The sequence below is a fragment of the Petromyzon marinus genome, chromosome 18, assembly GCF_048934315.1.
Source record: "Petromyzon marinus isolate PM22_M1 ecotype Great Lakes invasive population chromosome 18, UKy_Petmar_22M1.pri1.0, whole genome shotgun sequence".
Classification (NCBI taxonomy): domain Eukaryota; kingdom Metazoa; phylum Chordata; class Hyperoartia; order Petromyzontiformes; family Petromyzontidae; genus Petromyzon; species Petromyzon marinus.
The window spans coordinates 5,056,514-5,084,370 of record NC_133684.1 but is presented as its reverse complement, the minus strand read 5'-3'; the positions used below and the strand labels follow the sequence as shown (position 1 = coordinate 5,084,370).

Below are 27,857 nucleotides of genomic sequence, written 5' to 3'. Positions count from 1 at the left end.
TGTGGACCACAATGCAGAAGTGGAGCACGAGTTTTATAAATTGTGCAAGTTTGTGCGCGGCTTGTGCACTTTTGCGTGTGTGCGCATTTGCATGTCTCCGTTTTAGTTCGCAGGAATACAGCATCGTATTCTTTACTGTGTTGTTTGTGTGTGTCTGCTCATTGGTGGAATAGGGATTAGATTTGAATGATCGTGCCTCCAGTGGCTGACGAGGGTGCCCAGAATAAATCCGTTGTATTTAAAAATATGATTCCACCGAACTCGAAGACTAACAAGGCCGTGGTTGAAAAGCCAACTGTGGACGTTGAGACGCATCTCTGTTCATTCAAAACGTGAGTCGATGCATGTTTATCATGAGCCTGGAAATCAATATCGATCGATGAATCGAGCGTTCCCTACTGTGTGCTCTGGTCCTAGAACAATTGACGATACCACGTGGGCAGTGATGCACCAACCACCGTGAACAAACGAAACACATTCGTCAGTTTCTTTACTTTGGTATAGCCCTGTGAGCCATTCGGCTCTTGAATCAGGTGCAACCACTCGTTAATAAGTCCCCAATTATTATTCACTGCGTCTGTCTATATGCTGTAAAGGACTTACCAGAAACATTGCCTGTTATATATTTCTCCTTTTAAGGCAGTGGGTTTGAGGCAGTGCTTTTTGAGTTGTTCTTTTAACGATCCTTAGTGGACCGCCGCTATTCCTGGCTCATGCATCGCTGTTGTAGATTGTCACCTGAACCTGACCTGGGCTTCTCCTAGGTCAGGGGTCAGCAACCCAAAAATAACAAAAAGAAGATTTTTTTTTTAGAATTCGGTAAACAAAAATTCAATATTTAAAGAGCTGCAATGCACATGAATAACGTCACAATGCAGTCCTTAAAGGGCCGAATGCGGCTCTTATCAGGCTTCCGACCCCTATCCCAGGTCAACTCAGCCCAGCGTAAGCAGTTTGTCATAATCGGCACTGGAGAGACAGACAAAAACGCATGTTTGGTGTCGTGTGGGTTGTCATGTCGGGACCTTAATTCTTAGTTATTTGGCAAGAACAGCTAGCTTAGAAGTCCATATGATATGTAGGAACTTACATTTGGTGTTTGAGTAGCTGTATCATGCTTTGGGGAACAAGGCTGCGTTTAATTAAAATAACAAAATGATTCATGTATTTATTAGTGTCTTTATTTACACGTGCACATGTTGCAGCTATGCTGGATGGGAAGCGTTGTTTCACGATGAGAAATTAAATTTACTCGCGTGACATTTTTCCCGTAAAAATGTAGTTTTGGTTTGCACTCGCTTTGGATGTCTTTTACGAATTAATTAAAAATTCCATTGTACAGATCCTGAACGGCGACGCATGTTTCAGGGCGGCGACATTGGCCTATGGCCTCGTGGCGTATCGTATTCGTCACTCGTTGCCAGGGATTCACGGTGCGAATTCCATCGGCTGCCCACATTAATTCTGCGGGTGTGTTAACCGTAAAAAAAATATACGCCGTCCAATTAACAGTGGACGTTAAAGATGCTGTAGCGTCAGTCGCAAGAGTAGACCACCGTGTGTGCCAATCTTCGTGGTCCACATTTGCCGGACTTGAACAGTTGCCCGCAAATATTTGCTCAATTGGGACGCGCATGTCAACCATCGGTACCCCCTGCTGCAAAAAACTTGGCAGGACCCTCCTGAAAAAGAGCCACTAAACTCGGTGAGGCTTTCCTTGGTAGACGAGAATAATAATACAGCTACGCTCAATGGAAAATGTAATTTAGCAACAAGGAAGTAAATTTGCTTCTATGACATTTTTCCCGTAAAATGTAGTTTCAGTTGCGCTGTTTTGGATGCGTTTGTTTCTAGATTAAACACGGAAGTTGATACAACCATAACAAATTACATCTCTTATCTACATTCCACCACTCACTATATTTACCACCGCAGTCAAATAACTATTTAGGAATCTCTAGGACATTACAGAAAGCTCTCTCCAAATTGCTTTTTGATGCTTTATTCCGCCAGGTATAGACATTAGACTGACACCCGTCTTTGAAGAGGTCCTTGGACAATAGATTGAGGCCGGCCGCTTTCTGACAGTATATTTCTATCAAAGACTGACAGACACGATCTTTGCGGCGGGGTCTTTAGACAACAGACAGACAGGTCAGGCTCTCTCCCAAGCAAACGCCACCTTAGACAGGCTGGCAAACCAGTCCATTAACGACGGAGCCTCCATATCAGGGATGCCGCTGTACGGCTCCAGAGTCGCATGCGGCTCTTTACGGACTGCTTCGTGAGACGTTCTTTATGAAGGACCGCTGTCTCGTATTCACCACACCGTGCATTGCGGTTCTTGAATTATTGATTTAGTTTTTTTTTTACCAAATTCGAAAAAAATGGCTCGTTATTTTGATTGCCAACCCCTGCACTACACTGAGAAATGTATTCAGAGAACCACGTGAACAAGCGCGCTCAGTACAACGCTAATCGTGCTGCTGCGTACGCAGCGTGCCGTTTTACAGATGTAACTGTTAACAAACGTACCAAATTTTTCATTTAAAAAAAAGCATTGGATCAATAGCGGAATAGCGCGTGGAGAAACTCGGAGAGACTACACACGCGTGAAATTACATGGAGAAACGGAAAGGGGAATGCATGGATTGGAGAAGACGTGCAATTGAGAGATATCATATTGACTACGAAGATTAATGAGTGGGCTTTTGCAGGAAAATGTCACGACAAGGGGGTGACGATGGACGATAATCGATAATAATATTGGAACAGCAGCCCAAGGAGTAGAACACGCCCGAAAGGATGTCCGAAATCGCGGAGATGGAGCGATGAAATTAGCTGACATTAGTTTGATTGTTCCAAATTAAGAAAGTGAGTGATGGCAGTGGCATATTGAGGCCCTTCGTCCAGCAGTGGATGAGGCATGACCACTGGTGATGAAACTTACTTTTATTGACAATATGAAAGCAACTGGTTGAAAGGGTTTTGTCATTTTCATAACAACTTGTGACGTGTGCATGGAGGAATGGACAGGCTATTGTAACATCTCTCAGGTATAGCAAAAATAAGTATTTTCCCCTAAATAATATTTCCTTCCCCCTGCACCTACGATTAGCACGTTTGGCCACGTACGGTGCTAAAGAAGTTCAACGTATATACAAACAAAGATACGTGCAACGTAGCCTTACTATAAAAAAATAAGTCGTGAGAATTTGGTTAAACTGCTGCTGGTGACGATGATTGTTTAACCAAGAACAACTAAAACACTTGAGGAAGGCAAGGGGGGGGAACCAACTCGACTATACTTCCATAACAATGACTCGAGAGAACCCTGGTGAGGAGTGTGGTGCTGAGCGGTGTGGGGTCAGATTGGACGGACTGAGCTCAAGCCATGGAGTCTGCCCTCTCTGTCCGGAGACCCGTTCAGAGACGACCGTTTTAATAAAATATAACGTTTCTACTGTCCCCCAATGTACAGTCACAAGCGGCTCCGTATTTTGCAAGGCCACCAAACAGTTAGCCCGCGTCAATCGTCATTCCCGACCAGTGACATTCCTGTGCGCGTGCGCGCGCGCGGGTGTGGCGAACGGCGCGTGCGTCTGGCGTGTACGAGCGCGCCCGCTGCGTCCGTTGGCGCGTGCTCGGTGGAGAGAAGCTGCGGTCCTCGAGCGGCAAATTTGCCGCGCCGTTATCGGACGGTCGGATTGTCGGCGCTCGCAAACTAACAACCCATTTCCTCATCCTTCCTCGCCGCCGACACCAAAGTTTTTTTTTTATTTACAAGCTTACAACAATCTAGATTTGAAGTTTTCGTGACCGCAGGGGTCCATACTCTTTTGTTATTTCGGTAAAGTCACGTAGGTAGAAAATAAAATAAATCACGACGTTTCGGGCGCAACACACAAGCGTCCGTCATCAGGTGGGACAATCACAGCAAGAAACTATTTTTGCTGATGACGGACGCTTGTGTTGCGCCCGAAACGTCGTGATTTAAATTATTTTATTTTATACCTACGTGACTTTACCGAAATAACCAAAGAGTAGGCTTACAACAGATACCAAATTCTGGGACCTCATTTGCCACTACCAAAATATGAGAATAGGTTTTCCCCTTTTTTCTGGCAACGCAACCGGTGTTAAGATGTTAAAACACCAGAAAATAGGGGAAAATCTATTCCCGGATACCAAATGATGTACCTCTAATTCAGTGTCTCTGATGACTCAACGTTCATATATGAATGAATAACAATTGTACCTTTTCTTAAATTAAGGAAGTGCGTTTGGGCAGGATACGTCACAAGAATGGGCGATGGCCCGATGGTTAAGAATAATGAATTCGTGCAGAAGTTAGATGTATGATTTACATTGTGGGATCTTGGGAGAGACCTTTATCCAGCAGTGGATTGATCACGGTCCAAGATTATGAAATAATAATTTCAGCCTTTTCTCAATCCACTGCTGGATGAAGGCCCTCCCGTTTCCATGTCGGTCACGGCGGGGGGGGGGGGCTGTTTAACAACGTTTGACCACGCTGGACAGGTGAAGTGGCTGATGGGGGTGGGTGGAGGGTGGTGCAGGGGAACCAGAACCGGTTCGGATAGCACTGTGCACCAGCCACTGTGTCGCCACTTCACCTCCACATTTAAATGCGTACGAATGTAATCGCACGCACTCCCACCGACTTATTTATTTCTCTACATGTTTGATTCTTTATTTCCTTTGGGCTTTCACCATATGTCACATCCATAATAGAGGTTTTTGTTTGGGTTAGATCGCGTAAATATAAATGTGTCGTTAAAGCACAAATCTGGCTGCCGCCTGATGGTGCCGGTTGTAATTACTGGCGAAACGTCGTGTTCAGACTGTAAATGTGGATTTGCTCTCCAACACGCCTGTGTGCTGTACTAGTGACGAATTTGCACGTTCTGTTTACGTGACAACCTTACTAATTGACTGTGTCGGGTGGTGGCGGGTTTAACGACGCATTTATATTTCTTGATTTGAAGCTTTCGTGACTGCAGGAATCCATACTCTTTTGTTCTTTCGGTAAAGTCACGTAGGTAGAAAAATAGAATAAAACAAAAAATCATATTTTGATTTAAAGCTTTCGTGACTGCAGGGATTCATATTCTTGGTTCTTTGGGTAAAGTCACGTAGAAGGGAAATAATAAAAATATAAAAAATAAAATTATCACGACGTTTCGACTGCAACACAAGCAATCATCATCAGGTGTGAAAACCACAGCAAGAAAATTTGAAAAAGTTATAAATCAGTAGGCTCACATGACATTCACTTCTCCTAGACAGAGGTTCTCTGCAAGACATCTGGCTACCAAGATAGATTCGTTCATGAGGCTATCCCCATATACAAACACAGAGACAATTTCAACCAGAAGATGGATTCTGGCTTAGCAATCATTGGAAGGATTTGATAAACCATTTCGGGTCTTAATTGATTGTTCACGCTTACGGTGGCTTTCAGACCGCATCCATTATTTTCGTCTTCCCCCTCTTTTCCGAACATAGATGGACTCGTCCATCTGAATAACTGCCAAATCGCTCTCCGTGGTGCTAACGTTTAAAAAAAACGCCACTTTTTTCAAAGTTTCTTGCTGTGATTTTCACACCTGATGATGATTGCTTGTGTTGCAGTCGAAACGTCGTGATAATTTTATTGTTTTATATTTTTATTATTTTATTGTTTCCCTTCTACGTGACTTTACCGAAAGAACCAAGAATAAAAAAAATTATATATCACGACGTTTCGATCGAAACACAAGCGGTCGTCCTCGGGCAGAAAAAAATAATCCAGCAGTGGAACTGCTGAACCAGTGAGAGAGCTGTTGCAACAAGGCTATATATGTGGCGATGGGCAAGCTGGAAAGGAATTCCATCCCAAAAATCTTGTTTTATCCATGATATTGGTCGTGAAAGCCTGTGCATTCAACATATGTCACATGTAAGGCATTAGTTAAGTAAATGCATTCTTACAATAACGCTCAAAGGAGATCAATGTGCATGCCTGCTCTGGGGGTAATGAATGTTCGCTCTCTTAATGTGCGTGCCCTTGTGCGTCTGTGCTTGCCTGTGTGACTGTGTGTGTCTCTGCACTTTTGTATAATTGTGAGTGAGCGTTGGTATCGGCAATAAATTGTATGTGTATGCAGTGTCACAGCACTATGCTGAAAACTTGGCTGAAAATCACTTTGTTGGTGTTGCACTTACCGAGCATCGATGCCACTGCAAAAACTTGGCACAGGACCCTTATGAAAAAGTATCTTAAGACTCGGTCAGTCTCAAGTCGTCCGTTTACCTTTCCTACGTAAAGGGACGTCATATGATATAACATTGATGGTGACCGCTTGAGGACATCCAGCAGTGGATTGCTCACGGCTGATGACAAATACGAGACAGATTGCCCGTATGTATTTTGGTTTAAGGGTAATGCAACAAAAGCTGAGAAGTGCACATACACACGTAGAGAGGGTCACGCACGGAATTACTCTCAAAGACAGGAAGAGGAACCCGTGAAGTAATGAATATACACAAATTAGAAACACTGTTGACTGTCAGGAAAAATAAGCGGGGGTTGGGCAGGACACGTCCACAGAAAGGATGATGGCTGGTGGTCAAGACTTCTAAAAATTCAGTTAAAGGGAGGAGGAAACATGCCCGAAAGGACGTCTGCTGTGGAAAGAAAGAGATCAATTCAGCTCGTTTGCAGGTGCTAGATGGTCTGTTGTTTCACAGGACCATGCGAGAGGGTGAGACACGGCTTGGGGAGGCCTTCATTCAGCAGTAGATAGATCTAGGCTGCTGACGTTTATGATGATACAGTCAGGGTTTTTGTTTTTTTGATCGGATATTTCATGCCATGCAAGCCTATGCAAATGAGTGTATTAACCTTACTGGGGCTTTCTACAGTTGAACAAAGCCTAAAGTAATCTTTGGTTGTATTCGGTAAAGTCACGTAAAAGTATAAAACAACAAAAAATAAAAAATTCACGACGTTTCGGCCACAACACAAGTGGCCTTCATCAGGTGAAGGGACCAGAATGTCTCGAGGACCGTGCTGGAGTGAAACACAGCCAAGCTCAGACCGCGACCTTTAAGCTGTGTGAGAGGAATTAAGGTGCCTTGACAAAGGAATTAGCATAAAAAATAGCATTTAATTGGCGGACTTGGCATGATGAACGGTGTAGACCCGATATATCGGGGAGACGAAACGACATGTCTCTGACCGAATTCACGAACGCAAATCAGATTTGAAACACGGCAGAACGAATTCTTCTGCCGTAGCTGATCACTGTTACAACGCAGTGAGTGATAACTATCTAATTTTCTCCGATACCAAGGTTCTTTGCAAACCCACGGGTTTTTATCAGAGATTTGTTCACGAGGCAATTCAGATTTACAAACACAGACACAATTTCAACCGAGAAGATGGTTTCAAATTAAGCAACCATTGGAAAGATGTTCTAAATCAAACCAAACATTAAACTAATTTTCAATGGTACAGTATATTTTTCAAGTAGTGGTATCCCAAACTTTTGCAGCTGCTTAAATTCCCTTTTCACACCATCAATATGTAAACTCCCCCTCCCCCCCTCACCGGTCTGCACATGTTCACCCCCTCTACACCGTTCATCATGCTAAGTCCGCCAGTTAAATGCAATTTTTTATGCTAATTCCTTTGTCAAGGCACCTTAATTCCTCTCACACAAGCTTAAAGGTCGCGGTCTGAGCTTGGCTGTGTTCACTCCAGCGCTGTCCTCGAGACAGTCTGGTCCCTTCACCTGATGAAGGCCACTTGTGTTGTGGCCGAAACGTGAAATTTTTTTGTTTTTTTTTGTTTTATACTTTTGCGTAACTTTACCGAATAGAACCAAAGAGTATGGATCCTTGCAGTCACGAAAGCTTCAAATCTAGAAGAGCCTAAAGTGTGAGCCCTGCATGGTGTGTCAACACCATCACTGGAGAGACAAAGGCGGTCAAGCATGCAATACACGGCTCCCACCACCCCCTCTCTCATGCGCCCTGAAAGTTTTCATAGCTCGATAACAGCGCATGGTCCCAAATGGTCTGCATGGCCAAAAAGAAGCAATGTTATGTTTGTGCACCTTTTAACATGGTTACATTTCAAATATCATGTGGGCGTGTGGAGGCGTGCGTGGGCCTGTGTGCCTTCACCTTTTGTTAGCGCATGTACTACTCTACAGGGGAGGTATGGCAATGCACCGGTGCGGTTTCACTCGCGTGCAATAAAAACAGGGGATGGAACGTTTGGCGCACCGCACAATGAATCCGACAAACTGCGTTCAATTCTCAGCCATGGGTAACAGCACGAGCGGGGAGATTGATGTCTGAACCAGTCCTGGACCACTGCTGCACGATAAACTAAACCAACCAGCATGGTGAAGTATAAGTACACCCCCCCCCTCCTGCTGACTGACATGTCGTGGGGGAAGCTCGTCATCTAGCAGTGGATTGACTAAAGCCATTACATTATTGTAATGAAGTCAACCGTACAACAATGCGAACCAAAACACATGCGCCCGCCGCTCGTCAAAAAAAAACAAATATTTTCCCAGGTAAGGGCCCACTGAGCTACGTAGCTCTTTTTCAGAAGTGACCTGGCCACAAATGATAGCCCAACGAAGTGGCTCATGTGGAAATTCATAGCAGCCGAATTTTCTAAATGCATGTTTCTAAATGTGGAGGGTAAAACCGGAGGACCTGGAGAAAAATCCACGCGACCACGTGGAGAGCATGCAAACTCCAAATATACAGTCGTCAGATGTGGGTGTATACCAGGCATGGGAGTTAAAATCTCGCCACCGTGGAGCCTCAAAAAAACGCCACCTTAAAAAAAACCCATATGAGCTCGCAGAGCAGGCAGCATGCCCAGGGTTAAAGGTCGCTGGTTGGGATCGCCTTTAACGCGGCACCAATCCAAGCGGCCAAACCTTCGTTGAGGTGCTTCGGTAACGGAGATCGCTCTGTGCACCCACCTTTCCGCCGCTGGCCCGGTGACCTGTGACCTTCACTCTTGGCCGGAACCCTTGTAACACACAAAATAAAAACCCGATGGACCAGCACGGTGACAATTCGTAATCCTCAGAGCCACACCGTCCAAGCAGTCGTGAGTGATGAGCAAAAGAAATATATAACAAGAAAAAACTTGCTCAATGGCGGACACATTCCTCAGATAGGCCCTGTGCTTTTGTGTGATTGTTATTGTTGTTGAATTCCCTGTGTTGTTGGCCAGACGGTCCATTATGTGATGTCATTGGGGGAGGTGGAGTAAAGTTATCATGATGTAAGAAGGCTTTTTTATTTCCACGTGGGAATGTGCAACAACAGCAATATCAATGAATGAATCATAACACTAATTATTCAAGCAGTGCGTTACAAATTGTATTTGTGCAGCGTCTCGACACAACTGCTTCTCAAGCAACTGCCGTGGTCCACAGGGGTATCCAAAGTCCCATCACAGCAAGTGTGAACTCTGCTTCTTCGCAAGGCATATTTGAGTTGTAACTTTTTACTTTCGCTGTGAACCATCGGAGGGCCGCGCTGGCCACAAACGACCTCAATAAATAACTCTGTTTGAGTCTGCCCTCCTTATCCCTCCTTGGGTGGAGCCATGACGCACTGACTCGCTAGGTTATTTCGTCGATCCAGCCACCCGAGTTTGATTCCTGACCATGGCTGACATAAGTGGCGAGTGACATCTGAATGGGTCCTGGGCTGAGCTGCTTCACCAACCCCGCACTGACCAGAATACTGAAATACGGTCAAATAATTCCTCTAACCGACACGGCATAGGGAGGCATTCAACTAACACATTGGCAAAAGGGCTGTAAATTATTCATTATTTTGTCCTTATAGTAAGTAATGCCTAGCTCGCTCCTACAGTGAGGAAAAACACTATTTGATCCCCTGCTGATTTTGTACGTTTGCCCACTGACAAAGAAATTATCAGCTTATAATTTTAATGGCAGGTTTATTTGAACAGTGAGAGACAGAATACCAATAAAAAAGCCAGAAAAACGCATGTCAAAAATGTTATGAATTGATTTGCATTTTATTTCGATTTAAAGCTTTCGTGACTGCAAGGATTCATCTTCTTTGGTTCTTTCGGTAAAGTCACGTAGAATGAGAATAAAACAATAAATTGATAAAATAAAATAACACAATAAAAATTCTCACGACGTTTCGGCCACAACACAAGCGGCCTTCATCAGGTGTAGGGACGAGACTGTCTGGATGACAGCGCTGAAGCGAACACAGCCAAGCTCAGACCGCGACCTTTAAGCTGTGTGAGAAGAAACAGCGCCTTGACAAAGGAATTAGCATAGAATTTATCATTGAAATAGCTGAGTGATTAGCTTGTGACTGGTCACAGAAATGGCTATGTTAAAGTCAAAGCATACACATCCACAGATGCACCTAGTACAAATCAAACAGGATAATTTAGCATTGAAATAGCTGAGTGATTATTCTCATTCTACGTGACTTTACCGAAATAACCAAAGAAGATTTGCATTTTATTGAGGGAATAAGTATTTGACCCCTCTGCAAAACATGACTTAGTACTTGGTGGCAAAACCCTTGTTGGCAATCACAGAGGTCAGACGTTTTTTGTAGTTGGCCACCAGGTTTGCACACATCTCAGGAGGGATTTTGTCCCACTCCTCTTTGCAGATCTTCTCCAAGTTATTAAGGTTTCGAGGCTGACGTTTGGCAACTCGAACCCGCAGCTCCTCCACAGATTTTCTGTGGGATTAAGGTCTGGAGACTGGCTAGGCCACTCCAGGACCTTAATGTGCTTCTTCTTGAGCCACTCCTTTGTTGCCTTGGCCATGTGTTTTTGGTCATTGTCATGCTGGAATACCCATCCACGACCCATTTTCAATGCCCTGGCTGAGGGAAGGAGGTTCTCACCCAATATTTGACGGTACATGGCCCCGTCCATTGTCCCTTTGATGCGGTGAAGTGGTCCTGTCCCCTTAGCAGAAAAACACCCCCAAAGCATAATGTTTCCACCTCCATGTTTGACGGTGGGGATGGTGTTCTTGGGGTCATAGGCAGCATTCCTCCTCCTCCAAACACGGCGAGTTGAGTTGATGCCAAAGAGCTCCATTTTGGTCTCATCTGACCACAACACTTTCACCCAGTTGTCCTCTGAATCATTCAGATGTTAATTGGCAAACTTCAGACGGGCATGTACATGTGCTTTCTTGAGCAGGGGGACCTTGCGGGCGCTGCAGGATTTCAGTCCTTCACGGCGTAGTGTGTTACCAATTGTTTTCTTGGTGACTATGGTCCCAGCTGCCTTGAGATCATTGACAAGATCCTCACGTGTAGTTCTGGGCTGATTCCTCACCGTTCTCATGATCATTGCAGCTCCATGAGGTGAGATCTTGCATGGAGCCCCAGGCCGAGGGAGATTGACAGTTCTTTTATGTTTCTTCCATTTGCGAATAATCACACCAACCTTCTCACCAAGCTGCTTGGCAATGGTCTTGTAGCCCATTCCAGCCTTGTGTAGGTCTACAATCTTGTCCCTGACATCCTTGGAGAGCTCTTTGGTCTTGGCCATGGTGGAGAGTTTGGAATCTGATTGATTGATTGCTTCTGTGGACAGGTGTCTTTTATACAGGTAACAAGCTGAGATTAGGAGCACTCCCTTTAAGAGTGTGCTCCTAATCTCAGCTCGTTAACTGTATCAAAGACACCTGGGAGCCAGAAATCTTTCTGATTGAGAGGGGGTCAAATACTTATTTCCCTCATTAAAATGCAAATCAATTTATAACATTTTTGACATGCGTTTTTCTGGATTTTTTTGTTATTCTGTCTCTCGCTGTTCAAATAAACCTACCATTAAAATTATAGATTGATAATTTCTTTGTCAGTGGGCAAACGTTCAAAATCAGCAGAGGATTAAATACCTTTTCCCCCTCACTATATACTTGGAGTCACATTTGTCACTTGTATTACCTCTGCCTGAGTTACGAGCGTATGTCTCAATGTTGCGTTTCTCCACCCTATACCAATCCGTGCTTTAGAGTTCTGCAAGCCTTCTCTCGTCACACTGCCCACAATTGCCATGATACATTATCCACTCACCTGTTTTAAGTCTGACGAGGTCATTGCTGAAAGAATTCCGTGTTATTACACATGCTTGCATTTGTATTTTGTCACTTGTGTATGTATGGAACCGGCCAAACCACCTTACGCCGCCGTCGCTGCGACCTGAGACAGGAATGCCTCAACAGCGTGTGCTGATCTGTGTGGCCGGCGCGTCTCCCGTGTGTCCCGAGCTCAGCCAGTAGAGTCAGGGGTGGGGCCATGACTGAGGCAACCTCTTTGGGCGGGCGTGGGCGTTGGCGCAGAGTGGGGGGGCGGGGGGGGATAAAAGACACAAACAAAATATTTTTTTTCGCTTTTTCACGTGTCGCCCGTGCTCTCGCTCGGACGCTCGGCTCGTCGCTGCGAGCCTTGTCTCGCCAGCTCGGCCAACGCTCGCCAGACGGACGGCTCGCTCGTCCCTCGTTGTACCCATGCGCGGTCCGAACGCCGACAGCGCCGCACAGCAGGAGGGACTCGCCCGTCGGCAAGTTCGACGGCCGGAGCGGAAGGACGTCGAGAAGGACGACGGTTGTTTCCCGCGTGGCTCTGGGCCTGCGCGCGGCACGCCGACATGCGCGCGCCGTCGCTGTGCACGCTGCTTCTGAACACGTTGGTCGCCGTGCCTGTGTTTTGCAGTGCGGGATGCAGCCGAGAGAGCAGCAGACCCATCCGGTTTGAGCCGCCCATGCTGGATTTTCACGAACAGTGAGTATGCCACGTCTTTATTTGGCGACGTGCGATCGTTTGCAGGTAGCAGCATGGCGAAGTGTTGCTTGTGTAGCCACCACCGCCGTGTAACCTGTAGCTACCGCACCACAGAACATGAACCTTGCACCCGTGCGGAGTGACTCTAAAGCGCTCCCGCTGACTTTGTAATTATTATCCGCTCACGTACTTGGACCTTGATAGAAATACATTTTGCACACTTTTTTGTTAAAGGACGTCAATGTTGAAATTGTTTCTGGTCCACTTTTTGGAAAGTTTGGAACATCTTGGTTAAGTCTGTTTCTGTGCGGTCCCACCATTTAACATCGTGACACTACCAAGTGTGGTTTGTTTGCCTTTGAAACCCATACGCAGAGGGGCATCGAGAAAGATGTTCATTCAAGTCCACTGCACACAGCCTGCGACATGCCGTGGACATCACGCCAATTTGTAGTGAATTTTTTTTTTTAAGTAGAGTACTTACATTTTTAAGAGCTATCAAATGGCTGCAAATTAAGTGGGGACGCATCTATCTTCAGCGCTACTGGCCGTGGGTCTGAGCCACGTGATTGGTCATGCTACATTTCGTCTCAACGTCACTCAGTAGGTGTGCTTAAATCTGCTGTGACTTTGACAGACGCACGCATGTATGTTGAACTTCTTTCGCACAGTCGCCAAACGTGCTAATCGGAGGTACAGGAGTTTAAAGGTTGATATTGTTCAAGTTAGGGCCCTATTGGCTGCATCAAGCGTGAAATTATACGAAAGTTAAATACGCGAGTGATGTTGGAGGGGAGGGGGGGGACGTGGGGCAAAACGTGGGTGAAAATTAACACCACGATCTCAGACTCAACTTTATGCATTTTCTCCGACAAGCCACGCAGAGCACAAAAAATAAAATTTATGTTTGCTTAAACGGCAGCCGTGCACATGTTTAACTGGCGTAAGTGTATGATGTCCTAATAAAAAAGAGACCTGATGGTTCAATGAGCCACTCTGTCTACAGGAAAGCTACCCATACGGATGCTTACCTGAAACCGGATTCCCACCACCATCCATCCCAGAAGAATTCCCTCATCAAGACTCTGCACCATAGAGCCCAATGCATATCCGACCAGGAACACATAGCCAGTGAACTCAAGCACGTACACCAAGCTCTTAAGGCTAATGGTTACTCCGACTACACAATCGGCAAAGCTATCACTCCAACCATGAAGAAGGACCCTCTTGAGGAGCCATTCAAAACTATCACTTTACCCTACATTGCGGGGATCACAAAAAAGATCTCCAAAATCTTGAATAAACACAAGATCCAGGTCCGATTCAACACATTACATAAAATTCGTGATCTGGTTCCGTCTGTAAAAGATGTGATTCCGGACATACAGTACCCTGGCGTCTACAAACTAAGTTGCCTCTGTGGTAGTAGTTACATTGGAGAAACCAAATGACATGTCTCGGACTGCATCCGTGAACACAAAGCAGACCTAAAACACGGTAGGACCAACACCTCGGCCGTGGCAGATCACTGTTATAATTCAGTAGGCTCACATGACATTGACTTCTCCAAGACAGAGGTTCTCTGCAAGCCATCTGGCTACCATGAGAGATTCGTTCATGAGGCTATCCACATATACAAACAGAGACAATTTCAACCGAGAAGATGGATTCTGGCTTAGCAATCATTGGAAGGATTTGATAAACCATTTCGGGTCTTAATTGATTGTTCACGCTTACGGTGGCTTTCAGACCGCATACATTATTTTCGTCTCCCCCCTCCTCTTTTCCGAACATAGATGGACTCGTCCATCTGAATAACTGCCAAATCGCTCTCCGTGGTGCTAACGTTAAAAAAAAACGCCACTTTAAAATTTTCTTGCTGTGGTTTTCACACCTGATGTTGATTGTTTGTGTTGCAGTCGAAACGTCGTGAGAATTTTATTGTTTTATATTTTTATTATTTTATTGTTTCCCTTCTACGTGACTTTACCGAAAGAACCAAGAATACCATTCACACCGTTAATAAATAATTATAGGAAGCGATATTTACCTAGGAAAGCCTCGCTGAGTCTCTTAAGATTTCTGTTCGGGAGGGTTCTACTTGGGGTGTTTGGCCAATCCCTTGAGTGTCTTTTGCACGGTGGAGGCAAACTGAAGTGCCCAGAGTAAACCCACAACTTCAAGAAGAGAACACACGATCCCTGCACACATTCACTCGTGCAGTTCTTCTGTCAACCCGTTGCTGGTTTGTAGGCCTCCCCTCGCCATGTGCATGTCATTGGAATGAATTTACCATCCTGCACCATGCTTGTCGGTGCAGATGGGAACACAGGGACGCGGGAGTATAGTTTGGTAGAACACACAGCCTCTCAGGCGCCATAGCACGTCGGAAACTGGCACCACCTTGCCCTGTCGGTAGGCATCTCCCCCTACATGGAGACGCTCAAGATCATTGGCCGGTAGGGGCGGCGTTTCAGAATGTAATTTCATTGCCGCTTCAGGGTGCAACCCGTTTTTTTTTGTTATCCCATTTAGCTGCACCAATGCCGCCGACTCGATTTTATGAGCACGGCGGGGGGGGGGGTAAGCGTGGCTGTACTGGCCCGGTGTGACCTCGTTGGTGGAATACTGGTAGTAGAAGGAGGAGGAGGGGGGGGGGGGAGCCAGCTCGTCCAGCTGTCACCTAGGCCCCCCCCCCCGCCGGTGACCCCCGCCGTCTCGCTCGAGCGTGCGGCGGTCTCGCGTGGAACGCCCCCCCCCCCCCCCTCACGCTCGGCATCCCAGCGTCCCCTTCTGAATTGTCTGGCATCGGTGTGGTCGGGGTCGCAGTGTTAGTTATTGCTGCACGTGGTACGGAGGTTGTCTCAACAGACTGTTGGGGAAAGTTCGCTTAGCGAGTAGCAACCTATGAAGGCCAGTATGACACACAAGAAGGGTGGGTGCCCAGCACCACGTGTGACTGCCTTTGTCTCCCCAGTGGCGATGTTTACACACAGCACCAGATACTCATTTGAGGCTGAGTCGACCTAGGGGAGGCCCAGAACCGGTTCAGATAATCGTCACCGGTGTTGGTGGCCGTGAGCGAAAATCGAACTTGGTGGCCATGAGCGAAAATCGAACTTGGTTACCTGGTTTGTAGCGCAGCGCGCTACGTGGTATCAAGACAAACACGCACGCCCTCCCTTATTAATATTTCCACAAGCACATCGTATCGATGGGCGTTGCATGCGTCACCTGGCAGATATTAAACGGACCCACTCGCATTGTTTGTACTGGCTGTAATTAGGTTATTGTAATTGACTTTGCTTCCTAGTGGTGATTATAAATGTGTCAGTACAGATGGTGACATATCAGATCAAGCGCTGGAAGACGCATGACTCAAAGTCAACAAATCTGCATTGCAATGCCTTCTTTCTTAAGGGCTTCAGTTAATGTTTTGCAAAGCTGACTTTCAAGCTCGAACTAAAATTCGCAACTAGTTTCTCAAAACCACTGTTTCGCAAGCTGCAGAGTCGGGCAACATCTTAGCTGCAAGCATCAGTGATGAAGGCAGAATCTTGATGATCACGCAAGATTTTTAAGCAACGTGCCCCCATGTCAACGCAACACCCACCACCCCCCCCCTCTCCAAATATCGGGAGATAAAAACAAAATTAGTTCCAACCCACAGGTTTTTTTCATTTGTTTATGTTAAGCAAGTTACAACTCATTTGGGACATTGAAACTTGCCCAATTTTAGTGAAAGCGAGCAAACACAAACTTGCACACTGGCACGTGTGTGCACATGAGCACAGACACAGGCAATGATCCCCCATATAGCCTCAACTTACTTTTGGGTCAAGTGCACACACAAACACGCAGCCGGCGCAACACTCACTCCTCGTATCCATGATCACTGGTGACCCAGCTGTGTGCTGGCCCAAGAAAAGCCGGAGAACAATCCAGGAACAACCCAGAAACAGCAGCTCGGCCGAGACTAGATCCCAAGCCGTATATATAAGCAGTGACGTTTACACAAACTTGGCGTCTCCTCCTCCATGTCCCTATCGTGAGGCGTGTGACGATGCATTGGTTAATCCGTTCTTAATGTGTTCTTATGCTCGCGGCACATGTGTGAATATGGGAATCGTTTACCTACAGTTCATACAAATAATGTGCTTATGCTACGTTTAGGATACTGAAGCAGAATGAATACCCATACGAGTGAACCAGAAAAGTATGGTAATGAGACACAAAAATAATCTATTTTTAAATTGAATTGTATCCACAAATTTTAACGAATGCCTACCTCACAAAAATAAACAGGAACTGATTTTAATGTTTAGTTTGTTGTTGTTCCCCCACACCTCCGATTATCACGGTTGGTACCGTACGCCGCGAAGCAAGTTCAACGTACAGTGAGGGAAAAAAGTATTTGATCCCCTGCTGATTTTGTACGTTTGCCCACTGGCAAAGAAATGATCAGTCTATAATTTTAATGGTAGGTTTATTTGAACAGTGAGAGACAGAATACCAATAAAAAAATCCAGAAAAAACGCATGTCAAAAATGGTATAAGTAGAGCTGTGGATTGCGTCTGTCTGTTTAGAACTTAAGTATTATCACTTTGGGCACTCTGGTTTTCTTTGACATGCTAAACAGCTGTTAGCTGATGGAATCGACCTCACATTCCAATGTAGAATGCTTCTGACAAAGTAGAATTGAGACTCAGGAGAGGCTTTCCTGGTATTATTGTTATTAAATATTTAATGCCACAACATTTTTACGTAGCTTGACAGACCTATGTTTACTTTTCTTCTTGATCAACTTCAGCAACCTCCATATAGCGTGTCTTGTGTTTGAACATCCTAGCCAGTGCAACCATTTGTGGGTCGCTCGGATAGATGTTTTGGAAAGTGAAGAGTTAAGAAATATGCAGAGAAAAATTAAAATGCAACCAAAATTTCAAAGACGCTTTGTAAATAGGGGGCGCGTGCACCTTGGGAGGCCTTGGAAGGGATAAGGGATTTAAACACTTTTTTATTATGGCTTGCTTGAGGAAAATGAGACAAATATGTGGTTGAAGGGCCATTTCTTGAAACTTATCATCATCCACCATGATCTGTCCACTGCTAGAGGAAGGCCTCCCAACCTGTCATCATCTCCTCAGTCTTGCGATGCAACGGTCGATGAAGCTCCTCCACTCGAGCGCATTTCATCACTCGTCCATCTCTGTGAAGGACATCTTCTTGGCCCCGCACTCTCATTGGTCTCGTCCAACAGCCATTACGTCCTCCTTTCCAGCAACATGTCCCTGCCCGAGCCCACTTACTTTTATGAACAGTTAAAGTGGCGTCTTTAACTTGCCTATGACCAGCAATGCGTGTGTTCCTTTTTGGTGCAATTCTCAAAACGGTATATCTGGTGCTTGTTCCTCCCATTCATTAGCCACCATTCGTTAATAATAATGACCGGGCTAAGTTGCTAAGGCCTGCTAGGTAATCTAAAGTTCATCTTCTTTGGTTCTTTCGGTAAAGTCACGTAGAATGAGAATAAAATAATAAATTGATAAAATAAAATAACACAATAATATTCTCACGACGTTTCGGCCACAACACAAGCGGCCTTCATCAGGTGAAGGGAGCGAGACTGTCTGGTAGGACAGCGCTGGAGTGAGAGAGCCACGTTCAGATCACGGCTTTTAAGCTGTGTGAGAGGAACAAAGAGCCTTAGAGTCGCTCTTTGTTCCTCTCACACAGCTTAAAAGCCGTGATCTGAACGTGGCTCTCTCACTCCAGCGCTGTCCTACCAGACAGTCTCGCTCCCTTCACCTGATGAAGGCCGCTTGTGTTGTCGCCGAAACGTCGTGAGAATATTATTGTGTTATTTTATTTTATCAATTTATTATTTTATTCTCATTCTACGTGACTTTACCGAAAGAACCAAAGAAGATGAATCATTGCAGTCACGAAAGCTTTAAATCGAAATTTAATCTAAAGTTGTTGTTTTTTTTTCCCCCAAAGGACAATACAAACATGGAATTTCACTTCTGGAGGCCCTGTGAGCAATACCTCTGTGTTGCCGTTCGCGACGGTATCGGCAGGGCAAGGAATAGACGTAAAATTTCTTGGGGGGGGGGGGGGTGGTGGCGCCTGTGCACGATGGCACTGTTTTTTTGGTAATTGGAGGGCATCCCAGCCCAGCCCCTCTCGCTCAGCTCGCTCGCTCGGCTTGGCCACGCGACCTGAGCCGCTACCAAAAAACCCGGTGTCGTGTTTCGTGGGACACCTGCCTCCCTGTAACTCTATCGCAGCGCTCGTTCCCCCCCCCCCCCGCTCGTGCGTCCAGCGTGGACTAAGCTCACTCGGCCTGTCTCACCCGCCGCGTTAAGTAGGTGTTAATGAGCATAACCTCCTTGGTTTGTGCGTCCGCGCAAACGTTTGAGAGAAACTGCTAAACCACGCACCGCCTGCCCTAAGAGTGCCGGGGTAATCCTTCACAATGCCGGGCTCGTGTAGATGTCAGAAGCTTGTCCTGAAATGATATCTGCCGAACACACATTGAAATGTGAGAGACGGTGGCTTGTCTGGGGGGGGGGGGCTGTCCTGTGTTTGTTTCGCATGCGACAACGTCACGAGTTGGGTAACATGGATTACCGTAGCGGCTCCTCCCGTATGTTTTCACGCTGGACAGCATGTTGTTCCGCGTGATGCCTGACGTGTTTTGATTTACGTGCTTGGAGTTTCTCCACGAACATGAAATGAGAAGCCTCCTCCAGCACATGGAGCGCAACATTGGACAATGCCAAACGCTACACGCTATGACCTGACAACTAAGCCGGCGAGCTATACAGCACAAAATAAGAGAACCAACGCGGTGATGGGGATTAATTTTGGTTCATTGTTGGGTTGCCTGGTTCTATAAGTGGGAGAAATTAACTTAACTTGTACAAATAAAAGCAAATGTTCTCCTTCATTGAGTCAACGTTAATTTAATCAAACATTTATTAAAATAAAATTAAGTACTTGCAAATGCGTGGCTTGACATTTATTTACTTCGTGAAGCCTCACTGAGGCTCAATAACCACATTCACGAGGCTCCTGCACTGGGATCTATGGCCAAATCCCATTCATGAATGTTCCGCACGTGGTACGAAACCAGACGAACATTACATTTTTTCCACCCCATTGATTTTCCAAATGCTCGTCATTCAATTGAGAACCGCGCTTATTCCAACATAAAATGTTGCGGGAGGATTTACAGATTTTATTTTTCCCCGAGAGGGCTGCCTGAAACAAGAGAACGACGATCCTGGGAAAACCCGGACAGGTGGCGACCCTGGGAAATGCCACGTGTAGCGGCCACGCGCGTGCAACGCCGCCCTTGCTATATCAGCACTTGTTGTCTCAACCCCGCTCTGCCCTACAGGCCGGTGGGCATGCCGAAGATGGAGACCGTTTTCCTGCACAACCCCAGCGCAGAGGAGACGATAACGTTATTATCAATATCGGCGACCACGTCACATTTCCACGCATCCTTTTTTCAAAATCGGGTGAGCGGGTACAAACATGCTTGTGCCTCAGTGCTGTGTGTGTATGTGCGTGCGTGCGCGCATGTGCATACATGTATTCACTTGTTTGTGGGACCGCATGTGTGTGTGTGTGTACGTGTGTCTGTGTGTGTGCGGTAGTGTAGCGGTTAGCGTGCTGCGCTATGAACATAGCGACCCGGGTTCGATTCTCGCTCACGGCCAACATCAGTGACGATTATCTGAACCGGTCCTGGGCCTCCCCTAGGTCGACTCAGCCTGAAATGAGTACCTGGTGCGGTGTGTAAACATCGCCACTGGGGGGACAAAGGCGGTCGGGCGTGGTTGCTGGCCACCCACCCCCTCGTGTACCGTTCCGGCCTTCATAGATGCTCGCTAACAGCACTTGCCCCTACAGTCAGTTAAGGCTATACGGGGGATCTTTGTGTGTGTGCGCACACATCATGGTAATCGGTAGTGTAGTGGTTAGCGCGCTGCACTACCAATAAGGCGATTTTCGTTCACGACCTACATCAGCGACGAATATCTGAACCGATTCTAGGCTTCCCCGAGGTCGACTCATCCTTAACCGAATACCTGGAGCAGTGTGTAAACATCAGCACTGAAGAGACGAAGGCATGATGCCGTCCACCTTGTGCACCATACAGGCCTTGATAGGTGCACTCTAACAGCAGTTTCTCAGTGATATATAGTCTTTTATGTACGTGTGTATACATGTATGTACGTGTGTATACATGTATATGCATCTGCGTGTGTATTGGCACCTGGGTTTATCCCGTGACCTCCTGCCAGCGAGCCTTCAACACTTCACGTGGCCTCAAAGTGCCACCTGACCTAGCACAGGCTCGGGTGATGTCACCGTCACTAGTGGCGAATGGCGGGTATTGCTATAGGTGTTTGCATGTGTCTGGGTGGAAAGTGGAAGCGTCGTGGTTAGCTTGCTGTGCAGTTAAACTGGTGAAGCAGAGTTACATTTCCCGCCGCTACTAATGTCAGTGGTAAGTGTCGTATAATCCTGTCCTAGGCCTCTACCAAGTCAACTCGGTTTTAAACGAGTACCTGGTGCAGTGTGTAAACAATTGTCAGTGGGGAGATGAAGACGACCTGGCTGCGGTTATGACTTACACTCAGCCGTCATGTGTCATGCCGGCCTTAATAGGTGCTCGCTGACAGCATTTTTTAACTTACAGCCTTACAAGGCCTTCGTGGAGAAGAACATCGTCTTTGTTATTGCGCGTTGCCATTTGTTTGTATGTGTGCGCTCACTTATCCTTTGGGTCTTTCTGTAAAGTCCCGTAGAACAAAAGAAAAAAGACCCAACGAATATTAATGATTGCAGTCGCGAAAGCTTTAAGTCAAGATTCATGTGCTCACTCTTGCTACCCCTCTGTATTCGAACATTTTTGCAGAAATACCCGTCTTACCTGTCTCGTGCAAATATCTCGCAGCAGCGTTCCTAGGAATCTGCCACGCTCACTTTTTACGTGATGCTATGTGTTTTGTGCCAAAAATAAATATAATGCCTGTATTGGAAGCAGATATTTAGCCTTGCACCTACGTAGCAATTATTGTATACTGTTACCAAGAGCACATGTCATCGTATTAGAGTCGTAATGAATAATGATTAAATGCTCAATATGATTGTATTATTTGAATTAGCGCAACATAAATAGCTTTGTAAGCGCACTTGAGTGAGTATTCGAGACCTAATGATGATCCTCTTCGCTCCCTCACAATTTCATGAATTGTCACGATGCAGGGTCACACGATTCATTGTCAGACTCGAGGGCAATTGTTTTTACCATTGTAGCAGCAGCAGCACTGTTAGATGCAATTACAATTACAAATGATACATTCAAATTGTTATTGACCATAGTTCTGAATTCGATTCAATACCACATTCATTTTAATTTTATGCTGAATATAGCTACCTCTAGTGACTGTAGGAGGCCACTTGAACTCATTGCGTACTTAATGTATGATTAAAACAACATTATTGTACATGCAATTTTATGCATGCATCATGAACTTCAGAATTAGCATCAATCTACAGTCCAATGCATCGTTGCACCCACACGGCGTGACTAATGTTTTCAACCGTGGTCTCGCCTCGGTCCGGTGGTGGTATCTTTCTCTACGTGTGCGCTCTGCGTGCCCGCGTGCGTTTGCCTGCCAGCGCCGGTCTCTTTATAACACGCGGCTCTAGGCCCTTATGGTTCTAAACGGAATTCTTTGACAGCCACATCACCCCACCACATGTCCTGCCGGCCTGAGCACAGGTGCTTGTAAACACAATATGAAACTCATTAGGATTTTCAACCTTGGTTAGTACTTGGATGGGTGACCGGCGTGGGGGCTTTCCGAGGCTCAGTTTCACCAATGCTACGCAGTCATTCGTGAAAGTGGCCCAACGTCCCCAATAACGCAGGAGCTTCCCGAAAATTCATGTTAATCCGGTTAGAGAATGGATACAAGCACACCTTATTTAAGCATGATTCTGATGTCGGAACACATTATTACATTATGCTGAAGGACAACTTCTGATACAAGCACACTATGGACATTGGCTACTGTATTATTAAATAATTGTCATTATAATTCGTCCCACGTAGTCTGTAAGGATAGCCAGGAGTCACCTTCAATCTTGATTTGAAGCTCTCGTGACTGCAGGGATCCATACTCTTTGGTTCTTTCGGTAAATTCACGTAGGTAGAAAAATAAAATAAGAAATCACGATGTTTCGATCGCAACACAAGCTGGTCGTCCTCAGGCGAAAAAAAAGAATCCTCCTGGTTCAGCGGTTCTACTGCTGGAGTATTTTTTTTCCGCCTGAGGACGACCGCTTGTGTTGCGATCGAAACATCGTGATTTATTATTTCTTATTTTATTAAATTTTTCTACCTACGTGACTTTACCGAAAGAACCAAAGCATAAGGAGTCAAATTTCGATTTAAAGCTTTCGTGACTGCAAGGATTCATCTTCTTTGGTTCTTTCGGTAAAGTCACGTAGAATGAGAATAAAATAATAAATTGATAAAATAAAATAACACAATAATATTCTCACGACGTTTCGGCCACAATACAAGCGGCCTTCATCAGGTGAAGGGAACGAGACTGTCTGGAGGACAGCGCTGGAGTGAGAAAGCCACGCTGAGATCACGACCTTTAAGCTGTGTGAGAAGAAACAAAGCGTCGTGATCTCAGCGTTATTGTTGTTTGTTTATAAGGGGTTATTTGGGTTAGATCGTGTGAAATAATGTTGTGTCGTTAAACCCGCCACCACCCGACACAGCCAATTAGTAAGGTTTGCCACGTAAGCAAAAGGTGCCAATTCGTTAGTAGTTCAGCACACTGGTGTGTTGGAGAGTAAACCCACAACATTTACAATTTGAGTACGACGTTTACAACCAGCTTCATCAGGCGACAGCCAGAGTCGTTTCGCTGGTAATTACAAGCGGCATGTTTTTGTTTACGTGACAAACATTACTAATTGGCTGTATCAGGTGGTGGCGGTCTTAATGACTCGCTTATATTGACGCGATCTAACCCAACAAAAACCTCTAATGGATAATATTGGTTGCGAAAGACAACGTGTTAAACTGTTTGCTTGTGTGTGCGCATTTTAGGTAATTCCGCCCGGAGGAAACACATCCTTCGAGGTGGTGTTCCTGGCGCGGGTCGTGGGGAACGTGGAAAACACACTTTTTATAAACACGTCCCGCCACGGGGTCTTCACCTACCAGGTGAGCGAGCCCGCTTGCTATGCCCTCACCAAGCCGTTTCGCACAATCGCCGGTTTATTGGCACGTTCGTGTCCACGGTCAGGCACCGGCGCGCGCACCCACAAGCCTCGTTTGGATGTTTCAAGTTGATTTTGTTCAACCGGGCGAGAGCTCGTGAGACCAGGATGAAGTCTCATTGGCAATAGCTACCTGCGTCACCAAAATGACGGAAGCAATGACAAAAACTAAAGTACAGCAACGGAGCAAACACAACTCGGAGTAACAGTGTCAGAGGAGCACTTGAAAACACTGTCAAAATCAGTGCTAAATAATAAGCAATGATGAAGATATTTTTTCCCCCCTCTTCATAGGTGCTCGCTAACAGCACTTGCCCCAAAAGTCTGCTAAGGCAATACGGGGGATCTTTGTGAGTGTGTGTACGTGCAATATTAAGATATTTCGTACAATAAACTGTTTTTTATCCACAATGATTGTATCGTCCACATTGCAAAAATATTGTTATATAATCATTCTTGCTCTTTGAAATTTTCTCCAATATTTAATTAGGAAATAAAATATTTGAGATGAAATATTTTAGAGATAACAAACTCAGTCATGAAAGTCATATAAAAGAGGTATCCATGAGATTAACCCATGGGAAAAAGTTATTTGGATTCATTGATGTCATGACAATTATATCATTTTTGTAGTTCATTGAATTAGCTAATTGTTTCATGTGTAAGTGGCAGCAAGTGTATTTATAAATGTAACTTTTTGTAAAGTTACATTTATAAAATAAGCCTTATGGGAAGCTTATGTTGAGTTAGCCGCAGTTGAACAACGTTTTAGTCGTCAGTATTTGTACTGGAAGCACAGCACAGTATAATAGAATAAGAAATATCAAATACACTTACAAAGTTATGGGAAACGGATATCGTGATAGGCTTCGTATAATGAAATTTGACAACGTATTGTGAAAAAATTACATCGTTGCAACTCTATATTTAAACAATGAACACACCCCCAAACGTCCTCCAGGTGTGTGGGAACAAGCTTGAATTGGGGGGGGGGGACAATTTGCCTCAGAGGGACCCATTTCGTGTCTAGCCAAGGGGGGCCAATGACGGCTCAGCATACGGGGGGTGGGGGGGGAAGGGAGCAACAGGGCCACATCTCTCCACTCCGTTCCCACGCCCACGACTCCCACAGGCCCATGCGTCTGTGTTTGACCGTGAATCTCTGAAAAATTATCGGTTCATCAGCAACGCTTGGATTATTATTTTTTTCCAGTCGAAAATAAAACTGCTAATTTATCAGGAATATTTGCGAGCGCAAGCAACCGTACTTTTTTTGTATTACTGTTGCTCAGGTTGAGTTAGCCGCAGTTTCTAAAAACAGGTTAAAAATCAGTATTCTTGAATTCCATGAATAGTAACGCTGCACTGCAATTCATTTATTTGATTCCAGTTAAGAACCTGATGACAGTGGAAGTATATATTTTTAAGGGAGACCTGGGAGAAGGTGAATACATGAAAGCAGCAAGCAGGTTCTAGTCCATCCAACAATTAAAATTATCAGAATATATTCTTATTTTTTGTGATTGAAACGCTTCTAATAGGGTGTTTAGTTTGGCGATCCACTTGATGGCTTTCCTGCCATGCCAAGTCGAGATAAGAGCTGCTTCCCACAACAGATCTTAGTGGGCGGAAAGTTGATGTGATATATTCCACTGTTCTGGGACTTGTGTCCACAAAACCGACAGAATGACAACGCCATGACAGCGAAGGTAATTGCAAGCAAGGTCATGTTCAACGAGGTAAAGTTCAGTTCGAAATATTAGCAAAGTTTATAACAGCAAAGGTTCATGAGTGCTAAAATTTAAATAAAGTTAAAACAGCATCTTTTTAAAAGTGAATTATTCCTCGGAGTGATAACCATGAAGCACAAAATGAAATGTGGAGAATCCTCAATAAAAACTAAATATCTAAACTACTTGATTTCAGAAATATACGTACAAATTACTTCTAATTTGCAAAAAAAAATCATTTTTGAGATTTGAGATGGCTGATGGTAATCACGTGCAAAGCCACTAGGAATGTAATATGGCCCCGATTGATTACACACACACACACACACGGCAACAGCATGCTTAGAAATACTCACTCGCACCAAGCCATGCAGCCGTGTACGGTGCAGTCAACATTTCTGCTTTCCACTTGGGCTAATTACAGTTCGAACAAGACTGCCCTTCTTCTCTTGCGTGGTAGATGCATGTACGGATAAAACAAATCACGTTGAGGTTGTTTTTCCCAATACGTTTCTGAAAGGAAATAACATTTAAGATTAAATGCTTTTCTCGGTCGCGTTCATTTTTGCTCGTTCCATTCATCCATTTCCTTTATTAATGATGCTTCACATACCTCAAACAACAAGGCACCCCTTCCACGATGAACATCTGTCACCTCAAAATGAACGTCTGTCCTCTAGATAGGCTACCTTTGAATGGCCTCATCTTAATAGACTCATCAGCAAAGTTGGGTCCCATAATAAATTGCTCTCCCCCCTTGATGTTATTGTCGGAAGCCGTCGACAAATGTTGATGTTTTTAGATCCTAACCAGTGTACGTATTTTTAGCAGATTCTTTCAGCCCACAACTAAAAAAAGACACTTCGTTTGAACATTTGCTGTACACTCCTGGGCCCTGCTTTTGCCAGTACCAGTCAGTGGCTGCTCCTACCTGTAGCACGAAGGTATTTGCTTTGGCATTGGTTTCTGAAGCCACACCTTGCCGATGAGAAGCTCTGTTAAGTCAAAAATCAAAGTTTCCCGCATTCAATAAAACACTTCCCTCATCATTGTCGTCAATGCGGGTCTGTATTTATTCATGGGGCCCTTAATGGGGGCGCGGGGAAGAATATTATTTCCCAGTGAAACTCGAAGACGTTGGCGTGTTTGGGTCGTGGCGTAGGAATATTTTTTTTGGTACGGCATGCGCGTCCCGTCTCCCCCCCCACCCTCCTTTCCGGTTGCCTTGCCGCCCGGTGACGCCGGTGACACATCAACCCGGCACTGGCTCCTGACCTGTACTCTCCCTTCGTGGTTGCGTATTCGCAAACGCAGTCCTCCTCCGGCCTTGGTGTGTTGACGTAACACGTCACGCCACCGCCGAGGCGATGAGACCTCGCCCGTCGTCGGTGTTATGTCACCGTTACGAGCAAACGCAAGAGGCCGGGTCGCTTTGCGCGATAGGAGTCGACTCTTGTGATTGTTTTAGAGGCAACTCGTATAGTGCAGTACAGTAAGTATGGTTGTGTGTTTCCATATTTGTGGGTTTCTGTGGCTACTCTGAGGTTTTTTTTTCTTTTTCCTCCCCTGCACGCAAAAAGTACTCGCAAAGAAATTTACGCAACATCCATAGCGGAACCGTTTTAAAAATAAATTTTCTAGCTCAGTGCAACTTTTGTGGGTAAGTAATCTAAAGATTAAATTGGGTTAAAGTGCACTTGTCCCTGGCGTAGGAACATGCAATTACCACCCCTGGCTTAGAATTATGGACAGAGATGAGCACTGCTGCCCCCAATGCTCACTCGAGCCTCGGAACTCTGTCGTTCACCTTCACAGGAAACTCTCCCGCAGCTGATGACTCAAGTGAAAGGAAACCAAAATTGCCATTAAATAACTGTAGTTAATTTCTAAATAATATATCCCGAAATGTTGAATTGGGCACAGAGTGGAAAAATGACAGGCGAGGTGAGTCAAAGAGG

General features: G+C 45.3%; 1 protein-coding gene across 3 annotated transcripts in view; it reads left to right on the top strand.

Moving 5' to 3' along the window:
* TMEM131 (transmembrane protein 131) overlaps positions 1–27,857 on the top strand; it is a 114,566-nt gene that overhangs the window by 33,398 nt on the left and 53,311 nt on the right. For all 3 annotated transcript variants that reach the window (XM_076067816.1, XM_076067815.1, XM_076067814.1), the window contains exons 4-6: positions 12,775–12,843; positions 20,250–20,373; positions 23,997–24,113. In XM_076067816.1, coding sequence (XP_075923931.1) covers positions 12,775–12,843; positions 20,250–20,373; positions 23,997–24,113 — 310 coding nt within the window. The remainder of the gene's footprint in view (positions 1–12,774; positions 12,844–20,249; positions 20,374–23,996; positions 24,114–27,857) is intronic.